At 37.9% G+C, this 17,480-nt stretch overlaps 2 protein-coding genes across 2 annotated transcripts; one reads left to right on the top strand and one right to left on the bottom strand.

The window, feature by feature from the left end:
* Positions 1-410: 410 nt before the first annotated feature.
* Positions 411-1,146, top strand: LOC664147 (uncharacterized protein). Its single transcript, XM_970161.4, has 2 exons — positions 411-614; positions 707-1,146. The coding sequence occupies exons 1-2, from the start codon at positions 571-573 to the stop codon at positions 1,086-1,088; spliced, it is 426 nt and encodes a 141-aa protein (XP_975254.2). The 5' UTR covers positions 411-570; the 3' UTR covers positions 1,089-1,146.
* On the bottom strand, positions 1,138-17,264 carry LOC664154 (uncharacterized). Its single transcript, XM_015985237.2, has 11 exons — positions 17,136-17,264; positions 10,676-10,766; positions 6,632-6,660; positions 6,465-6,507; positions 6,330-6,419; positions 4,451-4,662; positions 4,265-4,390; positions 4,106-4,213; positions 3,768-3,903; positions 2,322-2,564; positions 1,138-2,102 (listed from the first exon to the last, which is right to left on the bottom strand). The coding sequence occupies exons 2-11, from the start codon at positions 10,755-10,757 to the stop codon at positions 1,855-1,857; spliced, it is 1,317 nt and encodes a 438-aa protein (XP_015840723.1). The 5' UTR covers positions 10,758-10,766; positions 17,136-17,264; the 3' UTR covers positions 1,138-1,854.
* Positions 17,265-17,480: the final 216 nt, after the last annotated feature.

The following is a 17,480-nucleotide window of genomic DNA, read 5'->3' as shown; positions in this document are numbered from 1 at the left end:
TAAATACGGGAATTCCCAGTTATGTAAATTCGATAATTATGATAATTGGTTTGTTATTAAGATGCAAGCATGACCTTGGGGTCCTTTATCTTGTAGAGTTACAGTTTATTTATTATAATGAGAATAAGTTAAATTAACCGAATACCTACCTCCAAAATGAGTGTGAAAAAGAGTTGCCACCAGAAAAAAAGAAACGAGCTTCATTGTCGCTTAAAGGACTATTATGAAGCCAACAACGTAAATTTTTACTTATATTGCCTTTACCTATCTGTTGTTTTTGTGGTAAGGTATTATTACCGATAGCAAATACTAGGTTAAAGAAAAAACGCAATACGAAATTTTTGTATAAACAAAGTCTTTAATATGTTTAATTTTTGCAATGTTGGTAGTGGGTCAACGACCTGGAAATGAATAATATCGTAAGGCTTAGAGCTCGAATTTAAATTTCGCCGCGGAACCTTTAACTGTTGAAAGCACATGCGTGGACTACTCACATCAATGGAACAACATAATTAGAGTTGCAATGAATTTATCCTTTAAAAGCCGGTGCTAATTAACTTTAATACACGAATGTATTTTTCTCAGAGAGTCTTAATCTCAACATTACTTTTAGGGTAAGTATTTTCTTACACACCTACTTAACCTTTCTGAAAAACCGTTTTCATGTAAAACCACTGACAGTTGTCACAACAGTCGCTTTTTTCAGCATCAGTCGAAGATTTTCAGTTGGGAAGGAAATGTCGGGTGAAGTAGATTCATACGTGCCTGGGACTCATTCAGTGGCTTATGTCACAACTCCCAGCGAGGAAGTTGCAAAGAAGTTAGCACATGGGTTGGTCAAACAGAAGCTGGCAGCCTGTGTGAACATAATTCCGAAAATCACGTCGGTTTATGAATGGGAGGATAAGATTAATGAAGATGCTGAAGTTTTGATGATGATTAAGACCAGAACTTCCAAAATTGATGCTTTGACCCAGTATGTCAAGTCTAATCATCCTTACACCGTTTGTGAGGTCATTTCTCTGCCAATTGAGAATGGAAATGAGGCTTATTTGAAGTGGATCGGTGACATCGTCCCGAAAAAATAGAGTGCCATTGAGGAAGAGTTCCAAGTCTGATTTTGTTATTAATAAATAGTTTTCAGTATATAGTCTTTATTTTTGTTCTTACAGTAATTCTATGTACAATCTAACATTATGTAGCCAGCCACTACATCCATCCCTCCTACTACCTTTCACCCTAAAAGAGCCAAAAGAAAACAAAGTTATTACAGTGTTTGTTGGTCCAGTTCTTTTTGTGAAAAAATTTGATTATGATGTTCACATGCTCGACTTTCATTCCGTTTTACCTACTAGTTTATAGTCACTATATCCCAGACTTTTCTTTCACAGAAGACGATTTTAAAGAATCGGAACTGTTGGTTGCATACGATTGAAGTGGTGAGCGAGAACAAAAGCAGCGAAAGAAAATTGTTTCGTCGAAACGACTGCAATTTTAATTTTAAACACATTTACAAGATTTATTTTTGTGGAAATTAAATGACTATTAAAGGTACGTCGATAGGAACTATCAATTAAAATTGCAGTGACGCCACAATCTCAATACAAATTCCATTAGTTGTACTGTATTGGTATGAGCTTATTAAAATATTTGAATTGAATCGGCTTTTGTTTATGCCATATGGCGAAAATCGGGTAAAATAAAACATTTGCACCAACCCTGTCTCGTTTGATTCTAAGCAAGACTTACAAAAAATTTGATTGTATTTAGTTTGGGCCATACGACATAGACAAAAACGGCTTACATTGAAACATATATAGGTACACTTTATTAAGTAGATTATCATAGATATATTTATGGGTTTTTGTATTTGCCGAGCCCTAGGGGAACATGGTTGGTGATTTTCTGCACCGGAATATTCCGTTCCGCTTGTCCTTTGTAAGCTCTAACTGCAGCTTTATCGTCCGGACTAATTTCGAGGATTTGTCTCAGGAAATGCTGTCCATCTGCATTAGTGGCCGTCGCTCCTAAACTTTCTCTAGCCGCCGAGAGAAGTTCCGGATGTTCCGTGAGTGTGTCTGACAAAGAAGCAATCAGCACGTCTGTAAACAAATCGGAAAATTTGAGAAATTCAGATTGCACGGATTGAGTTTCCGACTTAATTAATTGGTGAAACATGATAGAAATTGCGGTTTAATGCAGACATCATTGACAAAAAGCCTGTAACAGGTGTTTTGCCGATTAAGTTTTGGCGTTCGCAATTAAAACAGCCGATAATAAATCAATAGGCCACGCGTTGTGTTTATTTCCGCGTCGCTCACCTAGAACTTTCTTTTCGAGGGTCCTGGAAATGTGCCCTTGTTCGGCCTCGATTTCAAGAAAGTTGGTGAATTTCTGGAGTGCCTGTTGAGCCTCGGCACTTCCCCGCGTGAGAGACTGTGTAAACATGACTTTAGCGAGCTGATAGATGACCTCTTCTAATGAGTACTCGGTGTATAGGAAGTCGGCGACTCGGAGACGCTCGAGGAGCTCGTCGTAGTCTTCGTCTTGACTCTTGTCACCTTCTGACAAAACACAATTTATTTGACTAAAATTACATTCCTGGTGTCTTTGCCAAGCCCTAAATTGGGTGCGCGATCAATCACGGAATGACGGAGAAATACGCCGTGACAGTGAGAAGGGTGCAACCGTAGCCGAATTATGGAAATGTTAATGAGGAAATTAAAAGCGACTGTGTTTTCGGTGTTGTTTAAGTGGGACTGGCAAATTTACGACCGCTCGAAATTTCCACTCAATTATGTTTAACATGAGGTTCAATATTGTAATTTCCCAAGAGTTCGCTCAAGACTGGATTGATATTATTATTACGACGACATGATACTATTATTGTCGCGGGAGTGGTAATTCCTCACTTACATTTGCCAATTTGCATACGTATACGCCAATATTAAATTCGCTCCGTGCTGAGCAGGGAATTTTTATGTTATTTGAGGAGCGTAATTCAATTCAAAGCTTTTTGGACATTGCGAAAACCCGGGAGAGAATATTTCAGTGGCCGAATTCATTCCTTTGTCACGATTTGAAATTTGGAAGAAGAGATCGGCTTTTAATCCCGAAAGTGTAGCTGAAATTTTGTAAAGTAAACAAAACAGCAAACCCATTTGCTACTGTTTTATTAAATCGTTTTTAGTGACTAATTGCACTTTAACTAATTAAAATTTTGTACATTTATTTTCTGCGAATAGTGGCACACCTCGGCCATTATCATACATTTTCATTTCCATTAAAATTAAATTAATGGACACGACTGTAATAAACGGAAAATAAACCAGAAACTTACGTTCTTTGCTGAAACAATTATTCATTATGCGGGAAGAATAGCTGCCATAAAAACAAACTAGCAAATACCCACACGTATTCTAAAATTATTCGTAATATTATGTATCCATAACATTATTCTGAATAATAAATTCTAATCTCTTATTTTTAATTTTCAAATTACAGACAAAAAAATTAATCGAATACTGTATTTTATGTGGTTGAAGCTGCAAAAAAGCGGTATGGACAAAGTTGTGGAGAATTTTTTTTTTGGGTTTAAATTGCTTTAACCACTAATAAAAATAAATAAAATGTAGGTATTAGGTGGTACTTAAAAAGTCTGACTAGACGAATTGAAGCCACTCAGTTCATTGTTATTTATTCTCGGCCCTTTTACGCGCTATTTATGTATAAATCTCGAGGCTCTAGAGAGACACGAACTTACTCACCGTTTGATTTCATCATGGGAATCGAGTGTGGTACTTCTGGTTCTCTTTTTTTCGTGGCTTCCTGTCTCAGTAGGTTTAAGTCGAACGAGCTCTTCAATTCCGGTTTGTCGGAATATTTTAATTGCGTGTCCTGAGTCTGGAAAAATCACAATAGACAAAGTTTAAGAAGAATTTTAATAACATTAAAATTGGAGTTTTGTAATAACGGAGGCAAAGTTGTGGAAAAGTTGGAAGCGGCTTTTAATTAGTTGTTGGGCATTTCTTTCTCGAGATTTAAAAGTGTCGGCCAATGGTAGTTGGGTGGGATAATTGGTCACTTAGATTAATAGAGCGCTTACTCTGGAGCGTTCCTTGGCATTTAGGCCAAGTTGAGTGTAATGGTTCTTGAGATAGTCCAAGTTATATTTGATTTCTTGGAGGAACGAAATGGCTTCTTCTCGAGTCATCTGAAACACCTCAAGTTGGCTGAAGTGCTTGTTTAATAATTTTCCTCTTACCAAACCCTCTTGTAGGAATTCTTCGATGGCGAGAGTAACGCCTTTCTCGTCGCCTGTCCAGAACACATACTCGGCCATATCGAGGGGGGAGTATTGTATGCCTGAGAAGGCGTTAAACTTGTCTATCTGCAAAATACGTGGAATTTTAAAATTCAAGTCACTGGCGCGTCTAAAGGCTCCTCTTACGCCATTCCCAGGCTCTGAAAGGCTCTCAGAGCGTCTGTTTCCATTTTCTGTCAACGTTTGATATTCTGGTAGTTGTTGGACGACACTTTTGTGAATTCCTTTCGCCGGCACGTCAATCTCAGTCTGTATTTTACCTTGAGGCCTCGCCGAGTCCTTCCCTTCCATGTCGATGTGCTGATCAATTTTCGATACTAACTTCCCATTTTCATTTACTACAATTTCATCAAAACCCTGTTTTAGATAAATGAATCAAGCGCGAATTTTTATTTGATTGCAGCATGATTGATATTCCCTGGAAGATTAATGGCCGGGAAATAATTACACATTAGGTGTTCAATAATAATTCAGTTTCCCTGCAATTTGGGTTGGAAAAATTAAACCCATGACAGCAAATCGTGCCTTACATCCTAACGCCCGACAAACAAATTGAATTTTATTCAGCGCTTATGTCTAGAAAACTTAATTATAAAAGACGTGCCAACTTTGAATTCATTTACGGCCCATGAATGCACTCCAAATCTCGCCTTAATGATTTTTGGAGAAAAAACTTTGGCGAGTTCCGCTAGATTATTTTTATTTAATTGAAGGAAAAAATATTTGGAGTGGGAGTTAACGGAAAGGCTTCGGGCGAAACTGAAACCTTATAAAAGTCTTTTAAAGGCACCTAATAATCAATTTTATTCGTTCGCTCCCATTTCGGAGGGAATTACAGACGAGGGTACGACGAGTAGTGCTCATTCGAGTGTTTCATGAACTCGAGGAGAGGAACTGATTGTGCTACAGCAGCTCAAAGATAGCAGAATTCTTACTCGAAACGCTTCAAACACATCCGTATTATTATAATAAATTCTAAATCATTGTCTATTGACTTGACAATTCAAATAATTGGTTTCTGCCTGTCATAAACTGCATTCACGTTATTTACTAATGTAGTTTTAATGTAGTTATAATTAAATTGTTTTAAATTCTAACAACTACTCATGTTAGTTTCGATGAGTTTATTTTTATATTACCAATATTACTTTATTTTTTGTCAATTATCGGACATTTTTATCACAACATTTGAGCCCGTTTTATTAATTACTTTAATTAATTTTTGAAATTGAAATATTGATTTCTGTTCATTAAACAGAGAGAGCTGGACATTGCTGCATTAATTAAACACAATAATTTTATTTGCATTTGATTGCTGAAAATGATTATAAGAAGTAGAGGAAAATGTTGTATGCAATGACGCCACGTTTATTTGGTTGTTTTAATAAATTGGTGGATGCGCCGGGCGATTTCTAGCCCACAGCCAATATCAATGTCTGTTCTAAAGTTAGTGCTTTGCAAACAAATAACCGAACCCTATCAGCAATTCTCCGCTATAAAATCCCGTTCTCAACATAAACACAGATAAAGTCTAATTTACAACTCCATGTTGGAGAGAAACATGCATCGAGCAATTTATTCAGCGCTGTAGATGACATTTATTTTGCGCTTATCTAAGTGACATGTAAGGCTGGATAACTAACAACAGGCAAGAGGCTTTGTGGGGAAATATCTATTTGTATAACACGACACTGTTTATTTTGTGATCCAAAGTTTCAATGGTAATTCTTAAGTCGCAGTGGGTTTAATTAATTTAGGACTACAATAATTCGGCTGGCTTTGTGTCGAGTAAGCAGTTTTGGTTTTTGTGACTCGCATCCAAGTTCAATATCTATTCAGATTGGGATGATGTATGTGGGGGCATTTTTATTGGCAGGAGAGCCAAGCAAATGATAACAAAGTGGAGACTTTCTTCGATCCGAGCCAAACTAATTTGGGACTTCTACATACGTAGAAACTACTTCAAAGTCAGCGCTAGTTTCAAATGTGGTTAGCGCGACCTTACCTTGCTCTTTCCTCTCAGCGTGGGCTTGTTTTTGCCCGTTGTTATTCGTGTACACCGCCGACTGGCTTTTTATCATTTCCAAAGTTTTGCCTAAAATAAATAATCAAGCAAAGTCCTGAGTGGCAAAAACTTTACCTATTGAATGTTTAAGACTTTCAAGCTCTCGCACGCTCGTATCCTGAAACATGCAAAATTAAAAACGGGCAAAAAGTCTTCTAATCTCGTGCTGAATTTACCACAGATTGAAATTACTTTAATTACCGTTTTATCCCCAAGCCCATTAACAATTTAAAACAAATTACCTGCGATGAAGGGGAATCTCCCGGCGTTCCTGCAACAAAAATACCGCGCTTTATAACAATTTTATAACTTTGAGAGTAGGTTTAACAGTCGATATCGCACACCTGTATATGAATTTACGATATTGGCCCGATACAAGGGCGGCATGACTTGTGTACCAACTTCGGAGTGGTTTCCAAGTTCGGCGGAACTTTTCCAATATGCGACATATTACAGATTATGTTGAAACGGCATCTTATTTGGAAAATGTATTTAGAATACATGACCCTCTGTTTTGTAAATATCCGAAATGGGGTTCGAGATAATTGAATTCTCGCAACGAATCGTAATAGAATATTTGAGTCAGAAGGTCACTATTATTATCATTGGGGCGCATCTAAGGCCTGGGGCGACTATAACGCGTTATTATTGAATTAGGCTGGAATTAGCCAATTTAGAATTAATAACAGATGGGAAATTAACGGCAACGTTTCACCTAAAAGCCGAGCTTAGCTTATCAATAGCTTTAAATTGTGTATTGAAAAGCTAATTAAACTTGTAATGTTTAAGACGTGCACGAGGATTTTAATTATTTAAAGTTTCATAAAGTTGGATTTCGTCGGCGATGGGAAAAGGAGCGCTGATTCGAGCTCACTGTTCCTGGAATTGCAAAACATATTGCAATTTATTTGCACAGTTGGATTTTATTTTTCTCTTTTTTGTTGAAGTAAATTTGCAAAGAGAAAATAATTTTTTATTAACAAATGGGCCAATCAGGAGTCGGCGGTACTTAAATATGCTCAGTGAGGCAGCTTTGCTCGCTGGCCAGAAATCCGGTTTCTAATCAGAACGTTGAGCCGTGCACTTTTCCTCTCCCTTTGTGTTGCAGAAATCCGTCTTAAGCCCTAATTACTTCCTGTGGCTGATAACATACGACCACGTACATGAACTTTGCAGCAGGAATGTGTACACTTTATCGATTTGACAGTCTAAGGTAGTGAAGCAAGATTCCACCGTTAAGACTAAGTTTATTGCTTGAAAGCTCTTGTGTCTTATCCCGCAAGATCACAAGCTGCATATCATCAAACGAGAAAATTCAGTAATGGCGTAGCTTTCCAAAGGTCGATATTTCGCGACATTTACTGCGGCCTTGGTCAACCGTTGCGTGACACTATTTATCTCTACTTTGGGTTTAACACGAAATATTTCTCCACTGCAATACTAAGTCCAAAAAGGAAACAAAACTGGACGCGGAGGGAATATTTTACCATGTGAAAGATTTATAAGAAAGCGGCTGGGATACAAAATACTGAAAAAATTGATGATATTCATAGGAATGAGGGTTGAGGCCAATTGATTTATTTTTATAGGATTTTCAAGGTGGAGTTTTGCTCGATTTGGCTAAGCGAGCTACGTGGTTTATTTGGGTGTGAGCGGGTTCGGAATTTAAACTAGAACAAGTTATTCTATAATTAAAAACTGCCCACATTGCGTGTTATCTTACCCGACTCCGTGTTTTGATAGGTGTCTGTTGTTTCGTTCGAAACTTGCTGAAACGTTTATTTTCACCTAAAATCAACCCGTGATTTAAACTTTCAGTAGTCTTGTTAGCAAACTTTCAACCCCGCTTTAATAAATAACTTTCCACTCTAATAACTAACACCAACACTTGTCACTATTCTTTCAAAAATTTATAAACATATTGGGCGTCTTTCGGTGCGTTACATCGTTCCCTAAAGAACTATGCCGCCTGAATACGTAATGACGTTCAAAGCGAGAAACGATGCTCCCTATCAGCACTTGATTTAGTAATAGCAAGTCTCTTTATTTTAGAATTCACAAAAGGTAGCCGATTTGTAATTAACCGGCAAGGAAAAAAAATTGTATAATTGGTGCAAAAATGGTGGATGCGCCGGGCGACAACCAACAGGAATTTTATTTCAGAGAAAACTTTAATAGAGTTAGTGGTCGTAAAACACGCTTTCATTTATTTTTTGGTTCATTGCTGTGTTATTATTTTCTCAGTTGTCAGTTTTCAACAAAACGTTACAAGCTTATTTTTCTTTGAAATTCTGGTTGAGCAAAGTTTGTCTTTATATCGGTAGAACAAATTCTAATTAACTGATAATCAGGCAGTGCGGGCTTATTGTTGCCCGGTCAATTTTGGTGAAACATGAGAGAAAATACAAAGCTAATACAACCGTTTAAAAAAGCGCTTAATATTCTCACAACTGGAGCAAAAAGAAGCCGACTTGGAAATAGATTTTTAAAGCAGGCAAGAAATAAAGTTCCGGATTTTATTACGGGATTACATTTTTGCAAAGTAGATGCAAATGTGCCAACTGCACTGTTATTAGTGCAGCTTGCATACTAATAGAGGCCGAGCTATTTGATGAATACTAATGCAGTGCAGGTGCATCGGACTGGTATTGGTATAAACAGATGAAAAAGCTTGAGACAGCTAAACCCGCTTTTAGTTAAAAACTAAAAATCGCTTCTGGCAATTTAAATAAAGCTTATACAAATTCTCGCGACTTGTTAAAGCCGGAACTAAGCCCCTCCACAAATCTCTGTCTTTGTGCATACACGGTTTTTGACTATCGAGCGAGTTGAATTTAGAAGTTGTGCGAAAAACGTGAAATATCACCTAAGAGTGTTGTTTCAAACATAGTGGCTTAGCGTGTAATTGACAGCGTAGGTTATTAACTTTGAACAAAATATATCCATTAAAAGTTAAAACTGCGTTGTAAATTCATGCACTTAATTTCACAGTTTGCGCCTCCAACACCGTTTCGCGGTTGCTTTCTAAAGAGTTTGAAATATAATTCCCGGAGGGGAAACGCAGCCATCTGAAGATGACATCTCAAAATTCGAGATTATTTATAACCAGAGACAAAGTTTTAATCCTTGAGCTATAGTATTGATTAAGGGATATTTCATTAGAAGTTTCGCGCGGAGAAAACAAATTAAAAAAATTCTAATGAGCTAGAAAACTTTGACGGCTTTAATAAGGATATCAAAGTAAATTTGCATGGGAAAATTGCAGGAGATTATGCTGAAAGGTGTGAAAAGCTTCGAGTCGGATATTTCAATCTGTTTACCCTTCCAACACACTCTGCAACGTTGCTTTGGGACTGCTTTGTTTATCTAGCTCTGATTGTGTTGACTCGGAGGGAATTAAGAAATTATTTTGCAACCGACTCCAAGAAATTTTCAATCGGCGCTAAACATGGAGATTAGAACTGCTACGTTTATCGCGTAATTGCATTCTTTCAACCCCCAACTTTGCAAGAAACAACAAGCCGATCCAATTTCGTGAAATCTTTTAAACCAATTAAACGAATGTGCATAAGCTTTTAACGATTTTCTCGGGACAAGGCCAACATTTTAGTTCCTGCTGTGGAACTGAACCAACATTTATATAAACAACCTGCAGTCCTGCTTTTACCCCAAAATACGTTTGCAGTGTTTCGCTGCAGTAATATTTTAGCAGATTGCATCGCGTGCCGAATTTTTATCTAAACTGTTTTATTGACTTTTGAACAAAGTTAATGAAAATGTTAATGGAGAGGCGCCTGTTAGCGCAAGACGTTTCCTATTTGCCTCCGAACTACAAAGTTCAATTAAACGTGGGGTGTCAACGAACTTGCCGGAAAATCATGGCTAAATCATCGCTAATTAACGGCAAATTTGGGGAAATTGCCAGTGAGGATTTTATTTATTTATTTCGGGACGATTGATCAAACGGAATGCGCCCTTTTGAATCCAGCAAATAAGAATGTGAGGCTCCCAATCCGATCAGCGTTTTCATTCAAGTTCAGGGAATTTTCAAATCGATTTGGGAAGTTTGGGAAACGGCATTTGTCATCAGAGTAAATAATGTGGCCGCGAATTGATGTTTCCTCCTAATTAAGGACATAAATAACTAATTGTGGCCGTGTTGGACCCCGATATGGATAATCTATGGGCGTTCCATGACACCCAATCGATTAACAAAACATCGCCAAATTTTAATTTCCAAGCGCGGAACGCTAAATTGGGGTAAACGTTCAAAAGATTTCAATTACCTTCGTTCAAAGGAGCCGTATCTACGAAACTTTGTCGGGATGCCACCGTTAAAAACAGAGCCAGAATTACAATCACAGCCATGCCGCAGTCCTGAAACAGAAACAAAGATAAATCATTCACTTTTCCCTAATTCGGAAAAAATGCTATTAAAAACTGTCTCTGCGGATTTGTTTTATGTGAGGAACTGCTCGCATTATACTTGTAAAAATGTGTATCGTAAAGCTCAGGATTCGAGGAAGTTTAACACTTAAATATTTATGGCGAGGAAAGCAGAGTTGATATTTAAGTTATACGAATGTTTTTTGTTGAATTTTAAGTTGATTGTTCCTGCCTGAGAGCAGCTTCATTAAAACTTAAGCCTGTGCAAAACAGGGCAGGTGTTTACTACAGAATTCAGAATGATCTTGTCGGCTCATAGATTTATGTCCAAGGAAAGTTTGACTCAATTAAACGCACATAATGGCTATAGTAATAGTCCCTATAGAAGTAGGCGAAACTTGGGCCGAGTATTGTTGCAGGATTATGTATAAATCAAAGTTTCAACTTTGGGGAGCTTGTTCACAATTTAAATGAAAAACGCGTGTCAGCTTAAAAATAATTCACGTTTGAGTAAAGCGTAAAATGAAATTAGTTTTTATGCGTCGTAAAGTTCGGGCTGAAAGCTGCTTTACATTGTTAAAAAAATCACGTTGTGTCGCAACCGGAACAAGACGGCCAATCACTGTCGACGCTTTTACCGATGTTTCCAGCACAATTATTGATTTATCGATGGTAAAGTTTGGAAGATCGCCGGATCCAACACAAATATTTTTATTATCGTTTGATAGCTGCGGCCGCAGATGGAAAAATATAAAAGTAAAGACCAAACAAATAAAACCGCTCGATTGCCATCAGATTGGACAAAAACGTGATATAATTCGAAATTTATTTTAACAATAATTGAAACGCACGTTTCGGTCAGTTATTCCCTCTGTACGTGTAATTGGGACTAAATTGAGGTGCGATTGGGTTAAATCCCGAATTATTCGATCTTATTGAAAACTTGACTGAACCAGTCGTAAATGTATGCAGCAGTGCGTTCTGTTTCAAAGTTTAATGTTTGGCAAAGCCGCGGGTTTAAACCTATTTCGCTGACTCGGCTCTAAGTACAAAGTAAAGTTCGGATTTGCAAGATTTAGCAAAAGCTCTTCATAACATTCGCGGAGCACATGTGTACGCGTCTTGTAAATGGCTAATAGGCCAGTCAATTAGAATTTAGCTTCCGCAACAAGGTATTTTTCTGATGTAAGCTTCCATCTTGTGATGAAAGGCGAAGTGGGTTTCGAGTTTCTAGTACGGATAATTAGCGAGTTCCTATTCTTTGTTGGTTCAGGGCTTCGTTAACAACTCGATACTGCATAATCCTGCGGGATAATAAAATCGGGATTAAGGGGGAGAACGTATTGTAATATATTTTGAAGGTTTATGAAGGCAAAGCCGTATAAATTTTCTGGCAGTGTTTGTTAAGCATTTAAAAAAGTCGGCTCGTAACTCTTGCAAGACTAGTGTTTGAGAGCTTTGGTTAAGTTGGCAGTGATTTAATAAGCAATTTGAACCTATTCCACCCTTCGTGCAATAAATGCCTCTTCTATTAGAGCAATTCTAAGGTTGGCGGAACTGCGGTCTACTTAAGGTACATTTGTATGCACGGCACTCGTGCATGAAATATCCTATATATCGTAAAGGTCCCAGCGACGACTTTGGTGGCTCCCTTCTGCACAATGGCTAAATGAACCGGGCATGAAAGCCAATTTTTGCCTTGTAATTGCGACACTGATTTTAGTTGGCTGTTGTGTGCTGAAAGCGCGATCGGAAATTGGATTGAGGTGTCGAATTCATTTACATTTCGTTCCTTCAACTTGTCGATTCCAGGCAAGTGCTAATGAACTTGTCGGTGGAGATGATAGCCTAAGGTTCAATTAGCCAACAAGAGGGAAAAACGACTTGCAATGATATTGGCTTTTTGTACATGTGTTCGAACAAAGCGGCTTAAGTGCCGAATTGAAATTCTGTTTCAAGCTGGGTTATGTTTTGTAATGATGGGCTTTGTGGGCAAATCCCGTGCAGAAATAATTTCCCAGATTGAAAGGAGCTCCATCAATGCTAAAGTCATTTGCATTCGTGTCAGCAACAAGTGCATTTATTCGCAACGTAATTATGAAAATGTAAGTCAAGTTGCGAACTAATTTCAGGCGAAAATTGGTTGCAATTTTAATCCTGGATTTTTTCAGCCGAGCGGAAATTAAATCGCTATCTAGTTCGATACAAAATAAATGAATAAGCTGACCGGGCTTCTATCTTGATTTTTCGCAAACATTACTCACCGTCATCAATCAATATCTCAATTTGTACGGTTTTCCAAATTGAATTTTAGCCTCACTTATCACCAGTGCCACGGAAGTAGTAAACCAAGACAAGAGGGTTAAACACGTGCAAAGATGTTTACTTCCAAGCAGGTGGAAATTTACATACTGACTGAAGGACAAGGCCGCAGGATAAATTTAAACCCGCCTCAAATCCATTCCGTTTTTCTCCGTAAAGGAGTGCTTAAGTTGGAATTATTGCAAGGCCCAGCTGCAGGTGGTCAAAATCCATTTCTGGCGACACAGTTTCACTGATTTAATGAAAGCCCTTCATAACGATTTCTTACTGTTGCCGGAGTAATCCGGGCATCGCAAGCCCACCCCATTCATCAAGATCAACAAAAACAACTTGACTATGAAAAAGCAGTAATAAATTCTCAGTGCGATCGTCTTCGCGACGCAACCGGAACCCAAAGTCCGGGTTTTGTGTAGCTATTTTCGAAAAATCCGGGTATTTGCAGCAAAATCGATAGACACAGACGGGGCTTGTCGCGATTCTACATGTTACAAGGTTTGTCCTTTATTTAGCAGCAATTAATTGGAAAATCGGCTTGTTTTTATTTGAGTAACTTTTCGATCGTGCGCGAGAAAGTGGTATAAAATATTTGTGCGATAAATCACCGGCATTGGCAGATTTCACCAACCCACAACAAAAACTAAACATCAATAAGGAGCTTTGATGAGGCTCTTAAAACTTTACTCGGTTCTAAAAGGATGACGGATGCAATAAAACTCCATACTTTATTTTATTCCTTTATTATGTGTCGAAGCATGGAAATTTGATCCAGATTTTAATTATGATACCGTCTAAATCCGCCGTAAAAAATGACTTGGGTAACGAACTCTAACAAATAACAAGCTGAAAAGTCGCAGCCGCATCAATTTGCCACAAGGTTAAATAGTCGCGAAACAATTTCCTTGCCGAAATTCTGCTTAATGTTGCATGGAGGTAGAGTAAGACAAGAGCAGGAAATTTCAGTGATAAATGGTGCCACTTTAATCCTTTGACCCGTGGCGAAAATCATTTATAAAACTTAAACGGTCACATCTAAGAAATAATGGACCACACCCTCGATATTTCCGCCCCCGAAAAACGAGCAAATTGTATTTGCATTTTGAAACACGCTCATCAATTTCACAATAATTGGCTGCGCGCACGTTAAATTTCATTATTTATTACACATTATATTAAAATAGAGCGAAACTTTTTCACCGAGATAAATTCGCTCTTTTATTGCTTTTCTAGGCTTTGGGTCGGGGTCGTTACTCTTTATCAGAATTTTGAACCCTCGCCTTTGTGCTTCTGTCGTTAGCATGGAACATAATGACTGTCATCGGATCGGGGCTTTGTTAACATATTTTTTCAGCAATCAAGACGCGTTTAATTAAACCGACCCGCGGAATCCTATTTTTTGCAAACATTTCGCTATAAACGGCTGACACGTGCCCTACTTTATATTTAAATTCTGGAAATGACACGAATATGACACGATTCATGCAAATAGCGGGGCTATATTGCAGATAACTACTCCGGTATCGATCTGTTGCATTTCGTAGAAAATTTTTCAGATGTCACACAGTATTAGATCCGGGGCTACATTGTAATCCTTGCGATGAGAGCCTTCAGTCACGATATTACCGTAAATAAATTATTTATTATTTGGTTTCGGTAATCAGGTCGAAGTGATTTATGAATTGTACTACAGGAGCTGGAAAGCCATAAATCATGATTTCGAGGTCTGTGGAATAAATTTCCAGGGGACGGCGTCAATCCAAACTTATTTGACTCGGGCCAGAAGGAATAAAATTGAAAAATACATAAAATTGTTGATTTTGCCCGCTGGTAAACACGGCATGTATTCGCAAAAACAAGCGACGAAACATCTATTACAGCGCGGCATTTAAATCTTGTAGGCAAGGGAAATTTATTCCCAAAGCGAGTTTTTCAGAAACTGAATTTACTTTAACTCTGGAATAATTTTCATCCTGTAGTAAAGACCATCTTTTATGGCCGACCGCCCTAAATGCAATAAAGCCCCTATCTCGCTATCTGTCTTGTCGCGAAACAATCTTTCGGCCTCTTTACCTGAGTTGCGACTTCCTGGAAGTCGATATTTAATTAAAGAAATGCGCGAAATGTGGCCCAAATTCTTTCACGAATCGTTAATTGAAGTTTGCTCGAATTTTAATTTTTCGCGTTTGTGCTGAAACACCCCGCCGTAATTTTCGGGTTCTTATGAGAGTCGGGGTAGCTTCGCTGATTAAAGGAGGTTGTATATGTATACAGAAGGTCGAACAAAGGGACTAATTTGTAAGCCCGGGTAAATTATCTCGATACTTCAAAGCGTTGCAATTTTAGTTATTTTAATACTTTTGGAAAAACGGGAAGAGTTCATTAAAAAGACGCGAGCTTGTAATAAGCCTCACTTAGTTTTAATGAGCTTTAGTCCGACTTTCGCCGGGTTTTGTCTGATTTAATTGAAATTAATTACTTATTTATTGTTGGACGTTTTGTGGTATTCTACTATTTGCTTGTCGCTGGAATTTTAATGAGCGAGTGTCTAAATGGAGTTGCGATTATTTTTATAAATTTTTTGTTGGTAAATGATAAGAGGCTCGGGACACGCGATGGCAATTAGAGGTCTCCTCGTTTCAGAAATGGACGCGCGTTTCATCCCCCTGTAAATTTTTAATGCTCTTTGAATCCGGAGTCCTTCAGAAATGTGTCGAGTTTTATTGAATTTGCTCGAAATTGTGTTATTTGAAGTGCAACTAAAGAGGAGTGTGACAGACAATAACAGGATGAAAAGAGCTTTGAAAACATAATACGCCGAAACTTATAAATGCTTACATTTTATCGCGATATTTGTATTTTTCCATTCAAATATGCAATTGAGGGCAATTGTGTCATAAGGACTCGTCGAGCGGATCAATGCGACGAGATACGTGCCAAGACAATAAATAAGAATCTATTTTTATTTCTATTATATTGACTGATTAGAAAAGTCCCGTCTCGATTCAATTCCGGAAGGGTTTTTCTACATTTTCTTTTATTTCCTTAACTTCTTAGGTCCGCCTTTCAGCACCTCTTCAGACGGTTTTTCCCAACTTTGCCGACTTTTTCTACCACAATTCCCTTTTAACAATATTTACTCACTCGAATACACTCGAAGCAATTAACCGCACTTTAGCCAATTTCGCGAAATAGTCAAATGATTGAACCGCTAAAGCCTCTCGCGGGATTGCCTTTCCAATCACAAGGTGCGATATTTAAAAGACTTCTAAAAATAGCAAGTAATTGGCTCGGAGTCTTCCTAGATACACAAGAAATCCTTTCTCGTATTCCCCGAGGAAAGAGGGAAATTATTTTCCGACTAAATTTAATTCTCCTAACATTGTTACATCGTCATGTGTCAATTTTGCAAAAAGAGAAGCGACGTAAACAACAAGTGTTTATCAGAGATAAACAACAAAGCATAAAAATAGATAAATCTTATCAAAATGGATCGAAGTCTGGACCTATTCAGGTGTCACGATCAATTCGCACCTACGTCCATGTTTTAATTCGGTATCAAGAGGCCGATATTAACTTGTCTCCTGTCAAATAAATGGAAAATTGCACAATGGGCACTGGCAGACCCGAGAGATAGACATTTTAATTTTTTTAGAGGCACACTGATCCTGCAGTGACAGTTGTTAAAGCTGAATTTGCGGGAACAAATAAATCTATATTTTATCGACGACTTTTATTATTGTTGTTGACAACAATGAAACAAAATAATTTATACAATATTGGAAATAAATCAAAACTTTTATTCCATTTTGCAATTACAACATAATAGAATTACCGGATGTATAGCGCACAGTACACTTAAAAGCTCCATTAGCATGAGCATAATCGTTTTAATAACGCAAAAATATTTGCTAGTGTTATGACAAAAAAATTAATAACGCAGAATAAACACGAAAACTTACTTATGGCCAACTGAACTGTTCAATATTTTTTTCTTGGTTTTTTAATTCGTTTATGGCAAATTGGGGAGGGATTTTTCCTTACCAAAGTGTCACAGCTGTTGCAAAGCACGCGCCTAAACGTACGAATCCTGCAGGATCGCGGACAACTGCACAGGACCACACACGGATTCAAAGTGGAGCGTCGCGACGCTGCCGCCCCCGCGTCGATCGCTCTGGGCTTAACCCCATCTTGTGGCCGCCCATATTAGCTAAACCCTACCATAAATAAACAGCGTCCCGAAATTCCAATTATAAATAAGAAATTGTGGTCGTTTTGCTAATTCAACAGCGCGAAATTCGGGAGGGCGGAATAATTTTTCGGTTTCGGGGGCAATTTGAATACTAAGTCGTCGATTCATTGTTATAACTTGTTGTGGCAGGAATTTTA

This window comes from Tribolium castaneum, chromosome 4, assembly GCF_031307605.1.
Source record: "Tribolium castaneum strain GA2 chromosome 4, icTriCast1.1, whole genome shotgun sequence".
NCBI lineage: Eukaryota > Metazoa > Arthropoda > Insecta > Coleoptera > Tenebrionidae > Tribolium > Tribolium castaneum.
Note: the sequence above shows the minus strand (reverse complement) of the source record. Positions and strands in the feature narration are given on the sequence as shown.

Coding starts and splice junctions, on each gene's coding strand:
- LOC664147 (XM_970161.4), top strand. CDS start 571: ATGTATTTTTCTCAGAGAGTCTTAATCTCAACATTACTTTTAGG. Junction 615..706: donor ATCTCAACATTACTTTTAGG/GTAAGTATTTTC, acceptor CGCTTTTTTCAG/CATCAGTCGAAGATTTTCAG.
- LOC664154 (XM_015985237.2), bottom strand. CDS start 10,757: ATGGCTGTGATTGTAATTCTGGCTCTGTTTTTAACGGTGGCATCCCGA. Junction 6,661..10,675: donor TACGGCTCCTTTGAACGAAG/GTAATTGAAATC, acceptor TTTTTGTTGCAG/GAACGCCGGGAGATTCCCCT. Junction 6,508..6,631: donor GAGATTCCCCTTCATCGCAG/GTAATTTGTTTT, acceptor TGCATGTTTCAG/GATACGAGCGTGCGAGAGCT.